Source organism: Puma concolor, chromosome E1, assembly GCF_028749965.1.
Source record: "Puma concolor isolate L17-30 chromosome E1, mPumCon1.1.hap2, whole genome shotgun sequence".
Classification (NCBI taxonomy): Eukaryota; Metazoa; Chordata; class Mammalia; order Carnivora; family Felidae; genus Puma; species Puma concolor.
This window is the reverse complement of record NC_141680.1, coordinates 41836803-41861823: the sequence shown is the minus strand read 5'-3', so window position 1 is coordinate 41861823 and position 25021 is coordinate 41836803. Positions and strand designations below refer to the sequence as shown.

Sequence of the window (25021 nt, the reverse complement as noted above, 5' to 3'; positions counted from 1 at the left end):
CAGAATGAATACATCCAGGTCAATGATATTCTTCAAAATTGTTCCCTACATAAAGATTCCAACTTAATTTTGGCAAGTCTCTTTAGGAATTAACTTTTGAGGACAGCTGGGTGGCTCAGTCAGTTGAGCCTCCGACTCTTGCTTTTGGCTTAAGTCATGATCCCAGGGTCACAGATCAAGCCCCATGTTGGGCTCTGCACTGAGCATGGAGCCTGCTTGGGATGCTCTCTCTCTCTCTGCCCTTCCCTCACCTTGTGCATTCTCTAAAAAAACCCAAAAAGTTTGCTTTTGAATCAATTATAAGCCACATATGGAGGTTTTTTCCTTTTTAAAGCTTTATTCATTTATTTTTGAGAGAGATAGAGAGATAGAGAGCATAAGCAGGGGAGGGGCAGAAAGAGAGGGAGAGAGAGAGAATCCCAAGTAGGTTCTGCACTGTCAGTGCAGAGCCCTACGTGGGGCTCTATCCCACGAATCACAAGATCATGACCTGAACTGAAATTAAGAGTCGGACACTTAATGGACTGGGTCACCTAGGTGCCCTGGTGTTGTTATTGTTGTTTTAATTATCTAAGTTGGTTGTTTATCTTTTTCACAAGGTTTCTTGTTGAATGGCTTCCAAAAAATCAAATCCATCCTTAAAAGACAAAGGTTTGCTATCAACAAACTGGATGTTAAAAAGATACATACATTGCCAAAACATAAAGCTCCAAACATGATTTGAACAGAGAGGCCATCATTAGAACAAAGGAAGATTCTGGCCAGAGGCAAAGCTTTTTGGATCTGCAAATTCTGTCATGTTCTTTCAAAACAACTCTCAATCCTTAGAGTTAAACCTTAATTTTGTAAATAAATGTGCTCTACCTCCCATGTGGCTTTTAAATTGTTGGCAAGTACTCTGTCATCATCATCACACATGAGGACAGTGGTTCTAAACCTTGGTGGTGTTTTGAAATCACCTGGGATACTAAACAAGTGCTGAAGACTGAGTTTGTCCTTAGAAAGCTTGATTTAATTGGTCTGGGACACAGCCTGGCCACTAGGAGTTTTAGAATCTCTACTGGGGGTTCTAATGAGCAAGGTTGTGACCCACTTGCCAAAACGAGGGTTTTGGTTCCCGCTTATCCTCTCATCTACTCCGTGTCCTTGGACGAGACACGTAGCTTCTCTGAGCCTCAGTTTCCTTAAAGTGGAGGTAACAATCTCTTCTCTACCTGCTTTATACACTTGCCAAGAGGATCATGGAAGATTGTGTTCATGGAAACACTTTGCAAGTCAGACATTTTTATCAGAGTTATTATTTTGATTATTGATGACTTAACACATAGACAAGCTTCTTAAGAATAGAGAACCTAGTCATTTTTGTTGTTGTTGTTTCCTGCCCAACGGTAGAATTTGTATACCATCCTATTGTCTTTCACACCATTGTTTCTTTCTTTAAGTCCCCCACCTAGCTCTGCACCTGGTGTACGTGCTCTATTCAGCATTATCTGATGCTCTTTGTCTCCAGACCCATCTTCTGATGGGCCCCAAGGCCCTTCTCATTTGGCATGCCCAGTGCTCTTTGGTGACCTGTTTTATTGGCTCTTGGCTGTCCTGGTCTGAACTCTTAGCCCACTGGGAATATCATCTTCAGAGACTTGACCCAACTCCAAGCTTGTGTCCTGAATATTTTTGCTGGTTCTTTTCCTGTTTCCTTGAAAATTTTGTATTTGCTATGGGTAAGCTAAGGTACTTTTTTGCATCCTTATATCTGAGGTCAAAGTCATTCACTGAGTTCTTTGAGGCCTGAGGCTACTGTCAGTGTCTGCAGGAAGAGCAGGATGGTCCAGGAACGCATAGCATTTTTCTCTGTAAAAGCCCATTTCATTACTTCCAGGAGGCACGCCTCATCACAAGCTTGTGGGATTTGTCACTTTTTAACCTCCAGTTTACTAAGAAGCAAAGCAATATGCAGGAAGCCTAGGTGTGTCTTGCCATCCATGCTCAGAGCTGGCATTGGAATTCATGAGCTCACCTCTTTGTTTTCTTCTAGTTCTCGTGTTTTGTCACACCCTGGCCAGTGTCTCATCTCTCTACCTCACAGTGAGGGCCCAGCAGACTCAAGTCTACTTATTTGTATCATTTTGAACAAGTTCACTTCTTTTCAGATTACTTATCTCTGATATATGGTGACAATAATGGCATTGAAGCATTCATAGTTTGGGGTGAGGGTAGAATACCATACGTGAAGGGTTCTAGTAGACTACCCGATGAGGAAATGACATATTGATACTCATTACTTTCCTGCCTCACCATTTGGACCTCAGTTTTCTTTTCCATAAATTCAGGTCTTTCTAGCTTTAGAATTCTTTGATTCTTAGAAAATAGATCTTACTTCTGAGAGGTGAACTTTTACAGGGCTAAAAGTTCAGGGTGAGGCAAAAAGCCTGTCTCTCAGATTCTAAATCACCTTAGGTCCTGCCATTGTGCATTTTGATTTGTTTAGATGCTAAGAAGAGGCAGTGTAATCTCCAATCTGGATGTGTCAATCAGTAATGCAAAAGGACAACCATTTCCCTGTGGAGAAAAGTAATAAGTGTAACTTGGTTTTGGTTCAAGAGGGTACCATAAAAAGTAGCTTAGGGGAAGGGCTGCTTGGGCAGACAAGGCTTTGGAGGACTGATGGGGTTGGGAAAGGGTTGGGAATAGGGTCCCAGAGGGAATCAGAAGCAAAAGTGATAAAGAGAGGGGCAATGGGAAGAAAGGAATCTAAGATTTTCTTCCCCTTAAAAAATCAGAGAAATTTCTGTGCCAAATGTTTGCATTGTGTTTAGGTATTTGGGCTCAAGAGTTAGACAATGAATTGTTTAAATCCCAACTCTGCCACTTACTATTTGTGTCTTGGGAAAATTCCGAGCCTTCCCTAAGCTGTTAATTTATCCGTAAAATGGGAATAATTTTATAGACCGATATTATAGGGTTGTTGAGAGGGTCAAATAAGAAATGTGCCATAACACTTAGCACCTAGCTTGTTTGGCACAGAATAAGTACTCATGAAGTGGTAACATCATCAGTATCACCAAAACCACTGTCATCATTATTATGGATGCTAGCACAGAAATGCAAGGCTGGGGAAATCTCAGAAAATGAGTAGAGCCCATTTCAATGCCAATACAAGAAAGGAGGCTTTGGTGGCAATACAATCTCCATGTAGAGAACTTGTCTTCTCAAAAACCACCCCAGACAAGATAACCAAACCCACAAGATCAGTAACCTAGCAGAGAATGTAGGCACAGTGTGCCCTCTGCCAACTTCCTATTCTGGCTACCAAGTCAATGTTAAAATTTGTATTTTTGTTGATTAATTCATGAATTTAGTTCTATGTCCCTAGTGTTCGCAAGGTAGGTGAATGAGGTATTATCACCATTGGATTGGCCTGGGCAATGTACCCATGTGTCTGCTCAACAGAATTGAATTTTCAAAAAATTCTACGTCTGGGCCATCTGGCCAACACTAGGAAGGATAAAAGTTAAAGAAAGAATCACTGGTCTCACCCCCAACCATATTCACACACAATACATTACTTAAATTTTATAACAGAACTATGAGGTGGGCAGCATTATTCCTACTTAAATTTAAGTGATGAAGAAAACAAGAGTGAAAAAGGGGAACTCACTTCTTGGAGCTCATCTCATCAGTAAGAATGTGAACTCAGGTGGTTTAGCTCCAAGTGTGTGCTTTTCTGTTACCTTGATACTGCCTTTGAAATCTGGACACATCCTTCATAAATGACTCATATTGTGTTCCACAAATAACTTTTTGGGACTTCTGTCTGAACCGTGATTTTGTTTCTGTGTGGAATAAAGGACAGACAGAGTGACAAGGAACAGAAGGTGAGATGAGGAGGGCTACTTCGTTAAGATTCTTTATTGGGCAATAGGGAGACTCCCAGGAATTTGGAAGGGTCCAAGGGTATCTGACCCCACAGGTGATAGAGAGGCACCCACTCATCAGGGATGGTGTCCACTTCTTAGGGACGACAGAGTGAAGGTGCGTTCTCATGGGCGTTGTGACTGGTTTTGGGAGCATCTCAGGTTGGCAGAGTCACAACTCTAGGGACGTATGATGCTCTCACAAAGAGGATTAAGTCTAGGAACGAGGAGAGGGAAATATCCAGAGACTTTGAGATAAGGTCACCATGCACACAAAGATAGCTCTGAGCTCCTCATTCTGGTTTTTCCATTCTTGTTGAGTCTGAAGTTTGCTTCAACATTGCCACTTGAACTCTCTCTATGGACTAGTCCAGGCATAATTTTCCTTCTAGATATTTCTTCTCCTCATCTTTAGGAAGATTGTTGCTTCAGTACAGTTTGGTAAACTTTTTCTATAAAGGGCCAGAGACTAAATATTTTAGGCTTTGCAAACCATATGGTCCCTGTTACAACTATTCAATTCTGCCATTGTAGAACAAAATCAGCCATAGACAATACCTAAATAAATGAACATGGCTGTGCCAATAAAACTATATTTAGAAAGAAAGGCAGGAGGCAGAACTTGGTCTGTGGGCCCTAGTTTGCTGATATCTGCTTCAGGGCTATTCCCACCCATCCAGCCAGTTTTACTTCCTAGCCATGAACACTCCATTGTTTTCAATCTCCATGTATTGATAAATTTCCACAGCCCCAATTAATACTCTCATAAGTAGGGCCCAGGTTTCTTGCAACTAATACAGGACAAATTTCTGCTATGAAGTCAAGTTGAACCAAACACTGAACCATGGGTAGGACTGGGAAAAGAGAGCCCCTTGGAAGACTGTTCACTCCAGACTCTCTTTCCAGGGAATCTAGTGGCATAACCTCATGGGTGAGGAGTTCCAAACAACTCCACCCCATGTCCCTGGCTGTCCTACCCTCTGAGTAATGGAGAGAGACATTTGGGGTTGTGATGATTCTGTCTCCTTTGAAGCCATCTGATGAAATTCTGATTTCACCAACCACTAGCACCCATGAGGAACCTGGTGTGACACAAGCTAAATGGAATAATTTTATGGGTTGAGGAGACTCTTTGCAGGCATCTAACTAGCATATTTTGGAGAAAAAATTAGCTGAAGCATTAGGAAAGGAAATTATGCTGTATGCCAACCCCCACCCACCATTAAGGGTATAAAAGGACCATGGAGGAAGGAGAAACTCAAACCTCACCACATCCACCTAGATTAGCTTACTTGCTCTCCATCACCTCTCCCTGCACCATGCCTTACAACTGCTGCCTTCCCAACCTGAGCTGCCGCTCCACCTGCTGCTCCCGGCCCTGCGTGCCCCCCAGCTGCCACACCTGTACCCTGCCCGGGGCCTGCAACATCCCCGCCAACGTGGGCAACTGTGGCTGGTTCTGCGAGGGCTCCTTCAATGGCAGCGAGAAGGAGACCATGCAATTCCTGAACGACCGCCTGGCCAGCTACCTGGAGAAGGTGCGCCAGCTGGAGCGGGAGAACGCGGAGCTGGAGACCAGGATCCGGGAGTGGTGCCAGCAGCAGGTGCCCTTCGTGTGCCCCAGCTACCAGTCCTACTTCCGGACCATCGAGGAGCTCCAGCAGAAGGTGAGGGGGTGCCATGTGGGGGCACAGCAGCAGCTGACTGTCTTTGAACAATAAGACATTCTCAAGTTCAAGTGGCCCTCACAGTAGAATCTTGTTTTCAGATTCTGTGTGCCAAGTCTGAGAATGCCAGGCTGGTGGTGCAGATCGACAACGCCAAGTTGGCCTCTGATGACTTCAGAACCAAGTAGGTTGAGACTTTTAGGCTAGGTGACCCCTAAGGTCCTTATGGCTCTCTCATGGCCCCGTGGGACTAACATTTCCTGGAAGGGGAGAGGCAGCCATTTTTCCCTTTTGATTTCTCTTCTCAAGCCTGGCTTTATCTAAAACTGGTTTCAAACAGAGATCCAGACTCATATGCTGTGTGCACTTCAGCCTATATTGCTATCTATGGAAGACCTTCTTAAATCCCCAAATTCAGAGATTGACAGAGACTGTTCTATGGGGAGTGGTGGTATATTAACCAACAAAACTGAGAGGAAAATGAGAGACTCCATCTTATGAGTTCTTGTGGGGACCTTCTGGTGTTAGGGTGAGTCAGGGGCCTCTCCAATCTATTTGTGCAGAGCTTGAGGGAAACATGGAAGAAAAGGGGAAGAAAACTGTACCAGCTCAAAGAGATGGAGGCCAGTCCATGCACACAAGACACAGAACAGGGGACCGGCTTCTTTCCTGCCTCATCCTTTCTGATCTGTGTGTGCAGGTATGAGACGGAGATGGGCTTGAGGCAGCTGGTGGAGTCAGACATCAACGGCCTGCGCAGGATCCTGGACGAGCTGACTCTGTGCAAGTCTGACCTGGAGGCCCAGGTGGAGTCCCTGAGGGAGGAGCTGCTGAGCCTCAAGAAGAACCACGAGGAGGTGAGAGGAAAAGGAAAAAAAAAAGTAGGTTTCAGATCCAAGCCTTTAGCATCAGCAACCAGGAGGCAAGTGCCATCAGGCTTCTTGAGCTGGGACTCTTCTCTGAAGAACTCAAGAGTCTTCAGAGAATGATGATACTATACCCATAGCATGTAGGGAGGTGGGTTGCTTATTCTCCAGCAACTGGGTGAGGTTGGGCAGGTGTTGGAGATGCTGAGAAAAGGCATCCATTTATTGAGCCCTGCTCGCTGCTGCTCACTGTTAGTTTTTAAATTTGGTGGTAGAGATGGAAGGAAAAAAAGAACTAAGACATGTTCTCTCTCTTCAACGGGCTCCCAGTGGTCTAGGCAGATGGCTATGTACAAAGGATGGTAGAATATGGACAGAGGAAAGTAGTTCCATATGAGAAGTATGAGCAACATATGCAGGGAATAGTCCAGTCTACCTGGAAGGAGACAGGGAATGTTCTCAGAGACATGTCATGGGAAGAACGAGGCTTTCACACTTGGATGTTTCAATCTGGGGGAAGAGACTGAGCAAAGACACAGAGTGGAAGAGCAGGTATATTAGAGTTTGGCACATGGATTGATATGGCTGGGCATGCATTACCTATAGGGGTGAGTTGGGAAATGAGGTAGGATTTGCACAGGCCAGGGAGTTTGGACCTAAGTCTTATTGGAAATGTGAGCTTTTTTCAGTTTTTTTTGGAAATATATTGATGTGATCCCTATTTGGGTCTAATCCGACATCGTATCTGTGTCAGTCTTTGGGAATGATCAGAATATACATTTTTGGCAGGGTTGTGCTCACTTTCCTACAGTAGGAAGATATACAGCAGATCCATTTCTGTGGTTCATTTCTTCCTCTTCTTCCCTCAGGAAGTCAACACCCTGCGCTGCCAGATCGGAGACCGCCTCAACGTGGAGGTGGACGCGGCCCCCACCGTGGACCTGAACCGCGTGCTCAACGAGACCAGGAGCCAATATGAGGCCCTGGTGGAGACCAACCGCAGGGACGTGGAGGAATGGTTCACCACCCAGGTGGGCATCTCGGCACGCGGCCGCCCGGGCCCCTCGGCCCCTCGCGGCCCTTGAGGCAGGGTCTCACCCTGTCTCATCCCCTGTGCTGTTTCAGACCGAGGAGCTGAACAAGCAAGTGGTGTCCAGCGCGGAGCAGCTGCAGTCCTGCCAGGCGGAGATCATCGAGCTGAGACGCACGGTCAACGCCCTGGAGATCGAGCTGCAGGCCCAGCACAACCTGGTGGGTGTCGCTCGGGGTGTTGCCCACCGTCTCCTCACCTGGTGAAGCCTGTGACTTCTCTGGAATGCCACGGAGTCGCCCCCTGAGAAGCGGCTCTGTGACATTCCGTATGTTCCCCTCACAGAGGGACTCCCTGGAGAACACGCTGACGGAGACCGAGGCGCGCTACAGCGCCCAGCTGGGCCAGGTGCAGTGCATGATCACCAACGTGGAGTCCCAGCTGGCCGAGATCCGCTGTGACCTGGAGCGGCAGAACCAGGAGTACCAGGTGCTGCTGGACGTCAAGGCCCGGCTGGAGTGCGAGATCAACACGTACCGGGGCCTGCTGGAGAGCGAGGATTGCAAGTGAGTGCGAGGCAAAGAACTCTGGAGGACATGTGGTGGGACTACAAGATATTGTGAGCATACACATGGCGGCCACGTTTTCAACTCACAGAACAACGTGCATGTATAGAGTCCATGATGTGACAGTTAAGCAGAAAAGGAAGGTCAGAGGTGAAGGGCATACATCCCCTGCATCAGGGAGCTAATGATAGACAAGTGGTGGTGGACAGATTGTTGCAACAATAACTGTTGGGTAAGGCAGCGTGTATTGTTTTCAGGAGAGCTCAAGAGCGTAACATTTTTCAAAAGGACAATTTCCACCTCAGCACATGGCATTCTGGGATGGGGAGAAGGATTCGATGGCAATCAAATTTGATTCCAACTATCTCCAACCACTGAGAATTCATGGGTTGTCTCATTAGGCACCTTAGGGCTCTCTCCACAACCATCCCCAATCCGCTCTAAACCTCTGTGTCCTCCCAGGCTTCCCTGCAACCCATGTGCTACCACCAACGCTTGTGGCAATTCCTGCGGGTCCTGTGGTGCCTCTCAAACGCGTTGCTCTTAATTTAAGAACTTGCACCCTCTTTGAAGACAACAATGAAGCCACTCTGATCAAGCAAAGGAAAGGTCCTCGGGTCTTGCCTTCTTTGGAGCCTAGCCATGCCAAATATGATATCTCTAGACATGAAAATGCCTTCCAGATTCAACAAGCAAAGGCACACATGGTTAACTTCCAATGTCTGGGAAATCCCTTTCTGTTGAAGTTCGAGTGTCTTTGTTTCTGAAGATGTCCACCTCCATGGTGTCTGAGCTCCAGGTATTACTTTTAGGGCATTTCCTGTATGTATTGTGTTTCCTGTTTTTCTTGCTTCTTTGGTATTCTCTGGAATGCAAGGAAGCTACTTCATTTACTTCCCAATAAACTTCATTTCTCTGGCATAGTAAATGTGTTTCTCATTCATATTTATGCACTGTAAAGTACCTGTTGTGGCTATTTCATAAAAACGTCCCTTTGTTAGGATGAAATGGGTTAAATGACTAACCCCAGCCATCGTGCTCCACTGGTAAATACTGCTGGAGGGGGGAGGGACTGTTCTCCTGGGAAGCTCCTGCCAAGGGGCGACCATGAAGGAAACCTGGCCTCCAACACTCATGCCCCTCTTTCCTTGGCTGCAGGGTCCTTGGCAATACTGAGTTCTCCCCAGATCTGACTGCTATTTCCCACGGTCATCCTCATCATTCAGGGGTTGATTTTCTGTTCCCCTTTCTCATAAACTGCCTAAAGACCAGCTTCTGTAGAAACTGCTCAAAGAGCAGCTACCCTCTCCTTTCAACCTGTCAACTGTACCTGCATCCCCACTGTAGATTACCTGCCTTTCCCTGAAGACGTGCCTTCAACGATTTCCATAAACCAGCACACTCTGGGTTCTCTCGTTATATCTCCTGCTACCCATTTTCCAGCTCCTGATTAGCCTGTCTTCTCCTTTCTGTCCCAATTGGAGGAAATGCCTAGATCCTCAGCTGTGTTTTTTTCTCCTCCATCCCTGTTCAGGAAGAACTAGCACCTCTATGCTGACAACTCCGAATCTTGCTCTCATTTTAGTTCAAGTCCCAGGTCTTTAGTTGCCCATAGGACAGTTTCACTTGATACTAGGCTGCCACATCGCATTTAATTGGACTGAAACTCATCTTCATCAAACTGGTTCCTCTTGTTAGCCACTTGTTACACCCAACACTTCGTGATCTAAAGACCCTTTAAATGCAGGTAAGCGCATCTCCCCACCTCCCCCTCTTTTCAAGTTCCCTCTTTCCTCTTGGTCTTCTCTCCTATCTACAATGTTCTTCTGTAACTTCTGTATCATTTTATTTCTTATAATTTCAAGAAAGACCAGTGCTCATTGTCTCCCCCAACAGACATGAACCCTACCTCCCACGTGATTCATATCTGAATTATTAGAGCTCTCAATTCTCTTGGTCACTGTGTCAAGTCTTCATTCGATTTGACCCTATCTAACCTACACAACTGCAACCAACCATCTGTTGTGTATGCTCCATGTGGAGCACTGAGAATACACAAATAAATGAGCCCTGGTCCTGGCCCACAGCATGTTCACAGTCTAGAATGGACAAGACAAAGAGACAACCCTTATGCAGACAAACATCCATGTGGCCCAAGAAAGGTGTAAGTAAAGAGTGATACATTTCTGACCTGTGAGAGAAAAACTATATGATTTCAGGAATTATTTCTATAGTTTAAGTGTGAGAGAGTGGTAAAAAGAGAGAGGAAGTAGCGCTCAATCAGAGCTTTGAAAACCCAAATATTCTGTTCATATAAATACTGTCTGCCTATCCTTCAAGAGAGACAGTATCATCACCCAGTTATAGCCCAGTGTAAACCACAGAATACTGTACGTGGAATAAAGGAACAGTAACACTAATGAGGATTCATGAGAAGGTTATTAAAACTTAATATACTTCCCTTGTTCCAACTTCAATCAACGATTACTGTATGATATTAGCATAATTCTGAAACAAAGTTTGATGGGGTATGTTTGGACAGATGAGTATATGCAGGTCTGACAAGAGGGAAAGTTTTCCCAAACATGAACGTTGCCTGGTAAGGAGAAGAGGAAGCAGGAAATGTGTCTAGAGCTTGGCAGACCAATTTCTAACTGGAGCAAAGCATATATATAGTGGCTGATGATGAAACTGAAAAGTAGTCATGGAGCACCATATCTGGCAGTGCTTTTCATGGTTATCTGTGAGATTTATTTGTAAGGAAGTTTGGGATATGATCTATCGAGAGCTATGTATAAGGCGGGTTGTGATGAGTCCTAGAAGTTGGTGAGATTGGCTGGAAAAGAAGGAAGAATCATTGGGAGGCTGGTGAGAGACAACAGGACTGAGATGGGGGTGGTGGTTGGGGAGCCAAGGGTGGGGTGGATTTCAGAGGCACAGCCTGGGATGTGGAAGCAAATTGGGGGTAGAGGAACAATGGAAAGGGAAGGAAGGAAACTAGTACTGATTGAATACCTGCTTTGGGTCAACATGAGAGACATTTTTTGAGCCTGAGAAAATGAAACACCAGTGGGGCTCCAGTGGAGAAAGCTGGAAGAGAATGACTGGATTTGGGAGAGACGTCGGAGAGTTACCTAAACAGAGATGATCAGTTAGAACCATAGGAGTTGTTAAGACTGTCAAGGGGATGATGTTACACTATGGACAACCTTGGGAACCACTGGTAGAAATGACAGAGTGGCCTCAGGCTCTCCAAAATCCCTGACGTGAGGTTCCTTCTTGATGTGGCCCAGTCCCCAAGGAGAGAGGTGATATCTGGTTAAAAGCAGTTGGGAGTGGGAAGCTGAAGCAACACAGAAGTCAAAAAAGGGGTGCCTGGATGGCTCAGTTGGTTAAGCGTCTGACTTCAGCTTAGGTCATGGTCTCACAGTTCATGAGTTGAGCCCTTAATTGGGCTCTGTACTGACAGCTCAGAGCCTGGACCCTGCTTCAGATTCTGTGTCTCCCTCTCTCTCTGCCCCCCACCACCCCCTGCTCACATTCCATCTCTCTCTTTCAAAAAATAAATACACATTAAAAAATTTTTTAAAAAGAAGTCAAAAGAAATTGGGGTTTTGATGAGGGAATGGTCAATGGCATCCTTCTCATGAATCCTCATTAGTGTTATGGTTCCTTATTTATTCCACTTACAGTATTCTATGGTTTACACTAGGCTTCAATTAGGTGAAGATATTGTCTCTCTTGAAGGGAGAGAAAGAGGAGAATTCAGACAAGTCAGTGGACATAGTAATAGGGAGATCACTGGTGACCATAGAGAGAGCAGGGTCTATAGGTTGCTGAGGAAAGAAGTCATAGTTCAGTGACTTTCACATCTGTTTCAAGTTACCAACTTAATAGTGAACTTAACACAAACGTTCAACACAATGTATTCATACTAAACATGAAGCTTACTTTGGTTTATCTTCTGTGTACTCTTTTTTTTTTTTAATTTTTTTTTTAACGTTTATTTATTTTTTTTTGGGACAGAGAGAGACAGAGCATGAACGGGGGAGGGGCAGAGAGAGAGGGAGACACAGAATCGGAAACAGGCTCCAGGCTCTGAGCCATCAGCCCAGAGCCTGACGCGGGGCTCGAACTCCCGGAGCACGAGATCGTGACCTGGCTGAAGTCGGACGCTTAACCGACTGTGCCACCCAGGCGCCCCTTCTGTGTACTCTTTTAAGTATTTATTTTTGAGAGAGAGAGAAAAAGATGGGGAGGGGAGAGAGAGAACAAGTGGGGGAGGAGCAGAGAGAGAGAGAGAGAGAGAGAGAGAGAGACAAAATCTGTACAGGCTCCAGGCTCTGAGCAGTCAGTGCTGAGCCTGACACAACATGGGCTCAAACCCATGATCATGACCTGAGCCGAAGTTAGAGGCTTAACTGAATGAGCCACCCAGGTGCCCCCTCTGTGGAACTCTCAAAATGTTTTAGCACCTGCTCTTCCCTTTGATATGCAGAGCAGTCACATAAACAGGTGTTCATTCCTTCTCTGAGTGGTTCCTGAATCCAGCTTTCGCAGATTAGGACCATTAAGTTATATTGTCTTGGATTTTTTTTCACATTCTTCTTGACTTCTCTATTCTAGGCTGGATAGAGTTAAAAACATACTGATGAGCTTTGCATTTTTATGATGTGGCTTGGTCCCTTAAAGACCTCCAAACTCCATTCCCACTGAGAGTCGAAGACTGAGTGTAAGGGACAGAACAGCAGTTCTGGAGAGGATTTGAGTGATGGGCTCTGAATCCTATTTCGGGGTACATTTTGATCAGCCCATATTACCATTGACCTAGCTCATTCTGCATATCCTCCTCTACTTGTTCCTCATTGCAAATCTTGTTTGAACATCTTCCCAAAGCCAAACCTGTTGGTTTAATTCCTGGATCACCATGACAATTGCTCCCTTCAATGTGGTAAGACTGAGTGGTCAATAAACTGGCAATAGACACTTTTATGGAATAGTCTATGGAAGCCCTATATCTTGTTCTTACAAGCAGCTCTAACTGGGGCTGGCCCAGCAGGGTGGGCTAGGGTTGGTAATGAACAGTGTTTCTGCTTTTCGGATTTTCCAGTGAATAACTCTTCATCTCTTAGGCAAACACCAGTATCTTGGTCTATGTGTGCCCAGCGATGGCACTCCTGGTTTCTTCTTGCCATTTGTCTACATTAAAATAGAATTTATCTGTAAGTGGCCCAGTATGTTATTTTGCATTTCCCAAATAATGCAATTTATATTTCTCGTGGTGAGAATTTCAAGTGCCAGTACCTGGCCATCAGAGAAGATGGGTTTGGGAAGGAGGAGGGAGGCTTCCTAATACCTTTAAAGTTCTGCCATGGGAGGATGGTCTCAGTAGATCTGCCCTGAGTCCACTCTGTGGTTGAGTGCCACCGGTGGGTTGGCATGTGATCTCTCCCACGGATATAGTCTTGGCTTCCATAATAAATAGTATCTTTTAACCTCAAGTGCAATTTTCTCACATCTGGAGACCAGAAGCCTTACCGTGGCGTCTGCCACAATTACACAGGCAGGTCTAAAACTTTTTTGTTTGTTAGGATTTGATCTGCTCATCATGTTTATTGAAGAGTCATTAACTAGAGACAATGACATTGCTTATGTAAAGGGAAGGATTCAAGCACACAGTAAGTGGAATAAATAAAAAACAACTGCCTTCCAGAATCTTGGGAGATAAAACTTGGCTCTTTTCTAAATAAACCCAAGTCCTCTCAGCTATTATAATCTAATTACCATGTAGCTATGCAGCAATCATGGTTATTTTTGCTCAACAGGTGGGAGTAGTCATGTTTTCTAAACTCTGCCCTCCACTTTTGAAGATACAGGGTACTTATCTCTGGGTCATTTTGTTCTGAGGCAGAAGCTGCCATCATGGTTTAGGAATCCCTGCGGACATATTTATCAATCCAGAATACAGCATCTCTCCTATTCTTTAAAAAAGTGCCATTGTCTCGGTTTTCCTCTTTGGAAGGTTGGGAAATAAATGAAGGAGCGAAACAGAAAAGCTGATGAATCTGATGAAAGCTATTTGCTTTATGTTATTGGTACTGATTTTAAACTACCACGCCCGTCCAATCTCTCTCTAAATGTAGAGATTCAGGCAGGAGAGGCAGAGAGGTGTGGATTGTGAACGTGGGTAAGGATGTCAGTGTCTTCAAAGCATTACCTTCTGGGAGACTGCACACTTACTCCAAATTCGCTGCCCTTTATGGGAGCAGATCTGAAGCTTCATGTTGGCAATGACTTTCAGAATCACCCAAGAAAAAGTACATTATTATTTTACAGTCCCAATGTGTTTCTGACCCATTAAAGATGCTACCAAATTCCATTGCTTATCCACTTACTAGGCTTGGTTCCAAATGATATCCGGCGAGTTTCAAAAAGAGACACACTCTCAGAAGATGAAGATTTGTCTTCAATGAGGCTAACCAAAAGAAAGTGTCCCAGAGTGTGAGGTCAGCTTTGTAGAAGAGGTGATGTGAGCGGTGGCTATACAGGAGGAATGAGCACATAGCTTCCAGAAGGAATTGCTTTAAGGTGTCTCTGTCCTATTTTGAGTGCTGATAGATGAAACGTAAAATCCTCATAGTTCATATCTCCATCTGGAATAGCACCGGGGCAGAAATATATTGATGGTCAAAGATGCTACTAAGCATGTCATGGCATGGTGGTTTTTCAGGATCACATCCTTTGGAGAACTGGGCTCAGATGTTTCTCTGTCAAATCAACCAAAGGTTTCTTTTTTTTTTTTTTTTCAAGCTTTTAGCAGGTATTACACTTTCTCATTTAGCAGACTTCCTTCCATTAGAATGGAAAGGACCTTTGGTTCTTTGATGGAGAACAGGCTTTTGTTTCTTGGCCCACTCTAATGTAGGAGGGGATAGTGCCTGGTAGTGATTCAGCTTCACTGAACTCAATCCACTTGCGCATTATTGCAAGTCAGTAGTGAGGAGACTGGAAGAGACAGTTGGTGTGATGGAGAGAGCGTGGCTGTTGGAGTCAGAGAGGTTTGGGGTTGAATGCTGGCTTACAGTGTGGGAGCCCTGGGACCATAGGCAACCTCTCAGAGGCTTGGGGTCCTCCTCTACAAACCCTGCAGGGTTTTGTGAGGCCGGAAGGAAATAATGCATATGAGGTGCATCGAACAGTGGTCCTCAGGAATCCGGTGCCATTCTGATAACACTCCTGTTGTGTGTAAGCACACAATACATTCTTCATGCAGGGTGGGTACTCCCAAGTTGTTTATTTCCTTAACGTTGCTGACCACCGAGTAACAGTAGAAATGGAGTCTGGTGGTGGATGGAGGGGCTTCCTGCAGCCCCTCTAAGGAGAGCAGAGATTGCCTCCAACTGGTCCGCATGCAAGGGCAAAGGGCTGTTGAACAGGATGGGCTCACAGGTCTGCTCTGATCTCAGCTTCCAGGATTCCCTACTGAACAGTCCAGTTTCCAGGCAGGCTTCCTTAAGTGGCTTTCCTCACAGAGCCCTCACTGAATGGGAGCTGGATGAGGCACAAATGTTTCCTCCTTTAGGAGAAAGAGGCACAGAAGTGCCTCCATCTCTGGGGGACAGGGGACAGCTGTCACTCTAACTCAAAACCCTATGAATAAGCGCTGCTGTTGACAAGGTCATGGGTTGGTCACTTTGAAGGTCTTACTTAACCAACCAGCATAATTGGCGAGGAGTCCTGACTTAGCAGGAAGCCAGAGTAAAATGTTTTATGAGGTGAAGGACTCGTGTGAGGTAGCTAAATAACAAGTGGAAAAATGGGTAAATAAGGTAAAAGGTGGGTAATGCTGCATGTGGTCACCACACCCACTGCTGACAGAATATAAAGCTCTGGACAGGACCAGGGCTTACACCAGAGAGAGGAATCAGCCTTTGGAACTGACCTTCAGAGCTCTGCTGAAAAGCCCTCCAGCACCATGCCTTACAACTTCTGCCTTCCCAACCTGAGCTGCCGCTCCACCTGCTGCTCCCGGCCCTGTGTGCCCCCCAGCTGCCACACCTGTACCCTGCCCGGGGCCTGCAACATCCCCGCCAACGTGGGCAACTGTGGCTGGTTCTGCGAGGGCTCCTTCAATGGCAGCGAGAAGGAGACCATGCAGTTCCTGAACGACCGCCTGGCCAGCTACCTGGAGAAGGTGCGCCAGCTGGAGCGGGAGAACGCGGAGCTGGAGACCAGGATCCGGGAGTGGTGCCAGCAGCAGGTGCCCTTCGTGTGCCCCAGCTACCAGTCCTATTTCCGGACCATCGAGGAGCTCCAGCAGAAGGTGAGGGGGTGGGCACCACACTTCCGACTTAGTTCACTGTTTAATTTTTTTGAATGTGTTTTTATTTGTGTGAGAGAGACAGAGATACAGAGTGTGAGTGGGGAGGGGCAGCGAGAGAGGGAGACACAGAATCTGAAGCAGGCTCCAGGCTCTGAGCTGTCAGCACAGAGCCCGACGCGGGGCTCGAACTCACAAGCCGTGAGATCCTGACCTGAGCCCAAGTCGGAAGCTCAACCAGCTGAGCCACCCAGGTGCCCCAGGTTAACTATTTATTTAAACTTAACGCACCAACTTCTTAATGGATCTAAGGCTATTCAAAGCTACACCAATAAAGACATTGACTTCATTGGCTTAGGTAGGACATCTTAGGAAATCTGTTTGGGAAGCTCTATAGGAAGGATGCAGACTGGGGCAGGATAAGGCATCAGACAGGTAAGATGTTTCTTACCTAAAACCAGAGCATCTGATTTTTTAGTTCTATTATGATATCCTGGTCTTGTTTTTAGGCCTATAGGCCTGTAGGCTTAAAAAAGCATGCACCTGAATTAGTTCAGCTAGGAATTTCCTGAGTAGATCCTCAAATATTTAAAGCCTTTCAAAGCTGTAGCAAGAGACTACGTCCATAGCAAAGCAAAAGAGCTGTTGGCCCCATAAGCCTCACTAATATACACAGGCCCTGTACCATCCACTAGAGCAAGCATGCATGTGAGAATTCAGGGTCAGAAATGCAGGAGCAGAAGTGGGGATAAGTATAGAGTCAGCATAGAGAGAGAGAGACAATACACGCTGTAGGTCAGGGAGGGCTTCCCACAAGAGGAATATCTGAGTAGGCTTTGATGGATGAATAGTTTATATCCAGTGGCACAAGCCTTTGATTCTCCAAGGAGATTGACTGATCACTGCTCAGTAGTGCTGGCAAAGTGAATGCCAGAAAAGGGGCCATGCAATTTGAAGATCATGTATTCATTTGCCCATATTTACTGAACACAAGGCACAGTGCTTGAGTGGGGGATAAAGTTCAGAGTAAGATAGTCTAGTCTCTTTCCTTCAGGAGCTCACAGTCTAATAGGGGAGACAGACATGGAAACACATGGTGAGAAGTGTAACTGGCTACGTGCAAAGTACTGTGGGCATGCACGGGGGATGTGACCCCCTGTGGGAGCTGGGGGCGGGGTGGAGGGGGAATGTGGGTCATTCAAGGGGTCTTGCTGGGTGGGCAAGGACATTCCAGGGCATTCCAGATAGAGAGAGCTTTGTACAAAAGCATGGAAAAGGGTAATATGAAGGGGAATGGAAAGAGGTCAGCAGGGCTGGAGTAAAGGGCTGTAAGGGTAGGAAAACCACCCTGTCCTGGTTTGGCTGGGATTCTTCTGGGCTTAGCCTTCCAAGAGCCCCCTATTTCTTTCTTTCTTTCTTTCTTTCTTTCTTTCTTTCTTTCTTTCTTTCTTTCTTTCTTTCTTCCTTCCTTCCTTCCTTCCTTCCTTCCTTTACATTTATTTATTTTTTAGAGACAGAGACAGAGCATGAGCAGGGGAAGGGCAGAGAGAAAGGGAGACACAGAATCCTAAGCAGGCTCCAGGCTCCGAGGCATCAGCGCAGAGCCTGACGTGGGGCTCGAACTCACGAACTGCGAGATCATGACCTGACCCGAAGTCGGACACCTAACCCACTGAGCCACCCAGGCGCCCCAAGAACCCCCTATTTCTAAGCAAACTGGGACACAGGTCACCCTAAGTGAGGCTCATTACCCAGTCTGCTCAATTCCTGCAAGAAGCCAGAGGCAGACCAAGGAGAGGAAGAATTAATGACTAAGGGCACATTTCCCCTTGACTGTTTTAGTTTTGAAATGAACAGTGCTATTAATTGGTTCATCTTCCTTTTATTCCCAAACTGAAAATCTGAAAAGACTCAAAGCTATTTGGAGAGAATGTGTGCTTGGAAAAAAAAAAAAAAGCTTTTCACTTTAAGGCACAGGCGTTCCTTCTCAGTATAACTCATTTCATAATGAATCCTGTCCCCAGATCCTGTGCAGCAAGTCTGAGAACGCCAGGCTGGTGGTGCAGATTGATAATGCCAAACTGGCTGCGGATGACTTCAGAACCAAGTAAGGTTTTTCTGAGGATCAGAGCACTCTAGTAACACACAGGCTGACTTATGACCTGATGAACTCTGTCCTGGGTGCGAGCAAGCAGATGTCTGGGGTGACACTGGGAGGATTCTTGCATTGGGTTAGCCAGGTTAAATGTCAGTTTCCTCACTGAATGCAAGAATGTTGCATTTTAAGCCTCCTTTTAAGGAGTGCAAGAAACCACCCACCCATTCTCTTTTTCAACTTAATATGTGGGCCCAGGTTAAAAGTGAATTTCACACCTGTTTCTTAGTGTAGGTTCACCACTATCAGCCCGTCAGAAAAAAGTTACTAAATCACAAACATAGGAAGCAAAATCCATTTTAGCGAATGACTTTTTTCTAGGTGTGATCTTTACAATCATAAGAATCCTTTGCATGTTTAAGGGACTTTATAGCTTACAATGTAATTGTAATTATTATGCCATTTCTACATCTTTGGACCAACCTGTGAAGTGTTAGTTTGGTTTCCATTGTATAGATGAAGAAGTCCAGGCTCAGAGACATTAAGGAATCTATCCATGGTTCTGATTTCTAATTCAATGCTTTCATTACATCAGTTTGCTTTCAAGGTGGTTGGAAAGGATGGTAAGACAATCTATATAACAGGCTTATGAAGTTCACCAACTCACTGAAAGAGGCAAGAAGACAAGGCCTAATCCATAGCAGCCTGTACATGGGGGTTCTTAGAACAAATGCAGTTAATATCAGATTAAGACTGTACATAGGCCCCCAACCAATACCTTCCCTGTGGGTCTCAGGGAAGAAATAAGTCTTTTTTTCATTCAGCATGGTAGCATGTTTTTCCCTTCCAAAAAACTTTTTAGAAATTCAAAAACTTGCAAAATGTAATTAATTCCACTGGGCCAGCCAAGTAAAGCCCTGGAAAAAAGTCTTTTTTTTTTTTTTTTTTTTTTTTTTTTACTCCCTTTGACCTTTTGGCATGTGTGCAGGTATGAGACGGAGATGGGCTTGAGGCAGCTGGTGGAGTCAGACATCAACGGCCTGCGCAGGATCCTGGATGAGCTGACTCTGTGCAAGTCCGATCTGGAGGCCCAGGTGGAGTCCCTGAAGGAGGAGCTGCTGAGCCTCAAGCAGAACCATGAGCAGGTGAGGGAGTCCCACCCCCATCATCCCAAATGGAGCACTCCATACCTCCCCCGAGCAGGATAAGGTCGGTCTTTACTAAGCGCCTCAGAACTAACACAACAGTTTGCTGCTTGCTCAAAACCCTCTTGGGGGAATTTTCAGGGACTGGCTCATAAGCTTACCTCTTTTACTAAAAGAATGTGGTCAGCTGACTTATTTTCCCTTGGGGCCAGATATACAGCCAAAAGTCCACACAAAGATATTTAAAGTACTTTCTACTGTTTGACAAGTTCTATTAGCTTTTGAAGGTGACAAATGAAGGACTAAGACTGGAAGAAGACAGCAAACTCCCTTATGTTATATGTCACCTAGATACTAGAACCCAGTGGGTGGATGGATGGATGGATGGGTGGATGGATGGGGGGGGTGGATGGATGGAGGGGTGGATGGATGGATGAGTGGGTGGGTGAATGGATGGGTGGGTGGATGAATGGGAAAAATGAGAGATGAAGGAACTGAAATAATGGGTGATTCAGACCTCATGGTTGAATGTAATAGAGGATGTCAGATGCATCTATCAAACATTAGATTTTTTAAAATATAATGTATTGTCAAGTTGGCTAACGTAGAAGAGGAAACTATGTATACACTATATAATGGCAGAAGACCAGGAAATAAATGGGAGGAGTTATGCCTGGTTTCTCTGTATTGAAGTAACAATAATTATAAACCAGTTACCATACCAGGCTTATCACTGAGCAAAGGGAAAATCAGAAAGAAATGATAGAATCCTGGATTGGGAAGAAGCATTAGCAATCACTTTTTCAAGCAGCCTCATCATGCAGATGAGGAGACACTCAGGTAAGAGGCCTGTATCACACAGAAGTAACTCAGCTGGTTCTACATCAACTGGGCCTCAACTCATATTTCCTAAATTCATTGCAATCTTCTTCCCATCATATTGAACTTGCTCAAAGAGAGTTTATTGACAGACTTTTTTTCCTGAGTTCATTCCTCTCCCTTCTCCTTCAGGAAGTCAACACCCTGCGCTGCCAGATCGGAGACCGCCTCAACGTGGAGGTGGACGCGGCCCCCACCGTGGACCTGAACCGCGTGCTCAACGAGACCAGGAGCCAATATGAGGCCCTGGTGGAGACCAACCGCAGGGACGTGGAGGAATGGTTCACCACCCAGGTGGGCATCTCGGCACGCGGCCGCCCGGGCCCCTCGGCCCCTCGCGGCCCTTGAGGCAGGGTCTCACCCTGTCTCGTCCCCTGTGCTGTTTCAGACCGAGGAGCTGAACAAGCAAGTGGTGTCCAGTGCGGAGCAGCTGCAGTCCTGCCAGGCGGAGATCATCGAGCTGAGACGCACGGTCAACGCCCTGGAGATCGAGCTGCAGGCCCAGCACAACCTGGTGGGTGTCGCTCGGGGTGCTGCCCACCCTCTCCTCACCTGGTGAAGCCCGTGACTTCTCTGGAATGCCACGGAGTCGCCCCCTGAGAAGCGGCTCTGTGACATTCCGTATGTTCCCCTCACAGAGGGACTCCCTGGAGAACACGCTGACGGAGACCGAGGCGCGCTACAGCGCCCAGCTGGGCCAGGTGCAGTGCATGATCACCAACGTGGAGTCCCAGCTGGCCGAGATCCGCTGTGACCTGGAGCGGCAGAACCAGGAGTACCAGGTGCTGCTGGACGTCAAGGCCCGGCTGGAGTGCGAGATCAACACGTACCGGGGCCTGCTGGAGAGCGAGGACTGCAAGTGAGTGGCCAGCAGACATCATCCCTGCAAGGCACATGTATGGTTCTACTCAAGGACAAAACAGAGACTTTTCGGGTTAAGTTTCAGAGGCCAGCATGTCTGTAGAGATCAGAGGTTTCTGTTACAATAGTGTACCGTAGAGGGAATTTTTTGTTGTCATTGCCTGGCCGAAAGGTATTTTCTTTTCCAAAAGATACTCAGGAGACTTGACTGTTTTCTCCAGCTGGTGAGCTTTTGGAGGCTGATGGGTGAATAAAGCCTTCTACCTTCACGGCTGGCCTGTCACAGCAAAAGGGAAAACAAAACTCAACAACCATCACATGTATTTGAGCAGCGCTTTCAGATTTAAACCACACTTTCAAATCCACTATTTCATTGATCCTTGTTGGAGTCATCCGAGGCAGGCGGAGTGGGGACAGTATAGCCAACTCACATATGAGCATGACACAGTGTTTTCATGAACACATTCTGTGTGGTAGGTATTACCAATCCCATCTTACAGGCAGGGAGACTGAGGCTCAGAGGGGTGAAGGGACTTCCCCATAGCTCCAGGGTTATAGAATGAGGGCTGGAATCCCACCCTCAGTCTTCTTTGCTCTTCTCTGACACTGTCTCAGAGCTTTGTAGAAGAACAGTCTGAACAAGGCTTGGCTTCCTAAGATGTCGGAGAATGGCTTCTGCTTTTTCTGTCTCCTTGGGTTGACCTCCCTCCTTTTTAAAAATGATCCCTCTCATGCTGATGAGCTATTAATTCTGTCTCCCAGGCTTCCCTGCAACCCCTGCGCCACGACCAATGCGTGTGACAAGCCCATCGGGCCCTGCGTCACCAATCCCTGCGCCCCGTGTGGCCCACGCTCCCGCTGTGGGCCCTGCAACACCTTTGGGTGCTAGATATCCAGGGGCCAGCAAGAGGATTGCATGAAGACAGAGGGGCCATCGATGGGCCAGCCCTGCTTCTCTGACGAGCATCAGCCACAGGAGCCAGCCCCAGGCATCCCTATAAATCACGATCTGGAAGGAGAGCAAGCGCCCAGGTGTGGCCCGGCACTGAGCCCAGCCCACCTGACCCTCATCATTCAAGGCTGCTCTCTTGTAGTCATGCTGTGACCTGATGGTCTGCCAGGTCTGGGCTGTGAAGGTGTCATACGACGTGTGTTGTGGTTCTCTCTGTTGCTTTGACCTTCCTTGCAGTTCCCCGAATCCCTTTGTAAATCTAATAAACTTTCCTCTTGCAAAGCAGTGATGGTTCTCATTTGTATTCATTCTTTCCAAAGTGTTCACTCTGTGTGTACGTGCTTCTTATAAAACCACTTGAAAGCACAGGAGGACTGTGTCATTAATCCTCTCCCCAAAGGGCTTCATCACCATTAATTAACATTCATTAGGTGCAGTGAGCCCAGCGTCCGCTTGGGCCAGCTGGAAACCAGTAGGACCACTAAGTCAACAGGATTCACCTGAATATGGTGTATATTCACTATGGAAGCTGACTCAATAATGCACAGTGGGTAACATTTCTAGCAAGTTCCCCTTTTTCTTTTCTAAGTGCCTGCAAGAAGGACAGGAGCTAACATTTATTGGACACTGAGCAAGTACCAGGAACTACACAACTCATTTTCTTTCTTCTGCCCCGAGTAAGGAGCCCAGAAGTGACAGTTATGCTGGTGCCCCGCTCCTGCTGGTGCCTCCTGATGTCCGGCCACGGTTGATAGTTCCCACAGTTGTGCGTGCTGAGTCCATGCAAGCCAACTGTCCCATCTTGGGCTAAAGTGCTAGTTACGTAATCTCTCTTTGAGATGCAGCTGACGCTATGTCCTGCTGCTAGGATGATGGCTGCTCCAGTGTTGGTCATAAACTCTTGTCTTAACACACTTAGCTTCCTAAGTGTCTGCTCCGGTGTCGTTGATTTCGCTGGTGCTGCTGGAGCTCCCTTATCCAGACCTCAGGCGTGGCCCTGGACAATGACAGAGTGACCCTCCACGCTGTGCTCAGAATGTCCCAGATCCAGCTGTTGTACTTCAGCCTCTCATCCTTCCTTCCCAGAAGCCACCTGCATGTGTGCTATGAATACACTTCTGCACTCTATGCAATCAGTTCTCCGTATGTGCTGGGACCACCATTCACCCATGGGTACCAGCAGCTGCCTTTATCAGGGACAGGTGCCTCCCAGACACCCAGTCCTCTGCCTTGCGAGTGAGAGCTCCAATGTTTCAGCGCAGTAAATACACTTTCTCTTACCGCTCAGTGTGTAAAGCATCAAACAAAACGTTGTCTCTATGTTAGTCAAGGCTGTCAATGGGAGGACTAGGTCTGGGGGAGGCTGTCCTGAATCTTGGTCTCTGCCACAGTGATTTCTTTGGTGAAGAAGAGAAAGGAGTTCAAGGAAATCACTCTGTCCCAGGACAAAGCCAGATTGATTTCTGAGCTGTCTGGGTGGGTTTCAGGGCTACTCACCTCGTATATGGGGCAAGACACATGCGCTGAAGTCCCCTGCCGGTGAGCTGTGATTTGCCACCTGGTGAAACAAGGCACTGCTGCTATTTCTTATTTTAACTTGCTAATTATGAAGTATTTCAAACATCTGAAAATACAAAAAAAAACAATAAGACACCTATAAATCCACAACCAAGATTTGATAGATGTAACCTTGTGCTGTATTTACACCATTGCTATGTGTGTGTTTGTTTGTTTGGTTTAGTTTTTGGGAAAAAATGTTACAAGTCGACCTCAAACTGATCCGTTACCCATTCTTCTCTCCCTCTGTCCCCCTGAAGGTAAATTCCATTCTAAATTTGGTGATATATTATTCTCCAATTTAAACACTTCTAAAAATTATACATAGGGTATCCATGTACAGTGTGTGTGTGTGTGTGTGTGTGTGTGTGTGTGTGTGTGTATGAATTAGCAGTTTAAATTAGAAAATACAAGTGGTATAAAGCTTGCCATCAATTTTCTCCATTCAACATTACGTGTCTGAGATTTATCTGTGTTAATACACATTATTCTTATAATTTATTTTAACTTCTTTGTAGTATTTCATAATGAAACAGATCATGTTTTTATTTACTTATTCCACTGCTAAAGGACAGTTAGGGTGTTTCTTCCTTTCTTTAATCATTATAAACAGTGTTGCAAGAACATCCTTGTCAACATCTCTCTTTATGTACCTGTGTGAGTCATTCTCCAGAGCCGTGGTTCTCAAAGTGTGGTCCTGGGAACCTGGGAAGCTGTCAGAAATGCAAATTCTCCAGTCCTACCCCAGACTTACTAACTCCAAAACTCCGGGGGTAGGGCCCAGCAATCTGTTTTGTTTTGTTTATTTTTTCTTTGTTTTGTTTTACAACTTGGTAAAAACGTTTGGGTATACATCCAAAGGAAATGAAATCACTGTCTCAAAGCGATAACCGCACCCCCATGTTCAATACAGCATTGCTCACAAAAGCCATAAGTGGAAACAAATGTCTGTAGACACAGATAACTGTAATATATATACAGATTACACACACACACACACACACACACACACACACACACAATAGAAGGGGAAAAAAAGAAGGCAATCTTGTCATTTGTGTTCAAAGTGGATAAACTTGGAGGACATTATGCTAAGTGAAATAAGCCAGACATAGAAAGTCAAATACTGCATGGCCTATTTTTTGTTAACATTTAAAAAATAAATAAAA

At 45.9% G+C, this 25021-nt stretch overlaps 2 protein-coding genes across 2 annotated transcripts; both read left to right on the top strand.

Annotated features, from left to right (window-relative positions):
* Positions 1–5164: 5164 nt before the first annotated feature.
* Positions 5165–8971, top strand: KRT34 (keratin 34). The gene is made up of 7 exons (XM_025917584.2): positions 5165–5581; positions 5683–5765; positions 6282–6438; positions 7317–7478; positions 7573–7698; positions 7823–8043; positions 8506–8971. The coding sequence occupies exons 1-7, from the start codon at positions 5234–5236 to the stop codon at positions 8588–8590; spliced, it is 1182 nt and encodes a 393-aa protein (XP_025773369.2). The 5' UTR covers positions 5165–5233; the 3' UTR covers positions 8591–8971.
* A 6964-nt stretch (positions 8972–15935) lies between these two features.
* On the top strand, positions 15936–22580 carry LOC112854015 (keratin, type I cuticular Ha3-II). The gene is made up of 7 exons (XM_086687292.1): positions 15936–16366; positions 18388–18470; positions 19447–19603; positions 20615–20776; positions 20871–20996; positions 21121–21341; positions 22106–22580. The coding sequence occupies exons 1-7, from the start codon at positions 16019–16021 to the stop codon at positions 22230–22232; spliced, it is 1224 nt and encodes a 407-aa protein (XP_086543418.1). The 5' UTR covers positions 15936–16018; the 3' UTR covers positions 22233–22580.
* The last annotated feature ends 2441 nt before the right edge of the window (positions 22581–25021 follow it).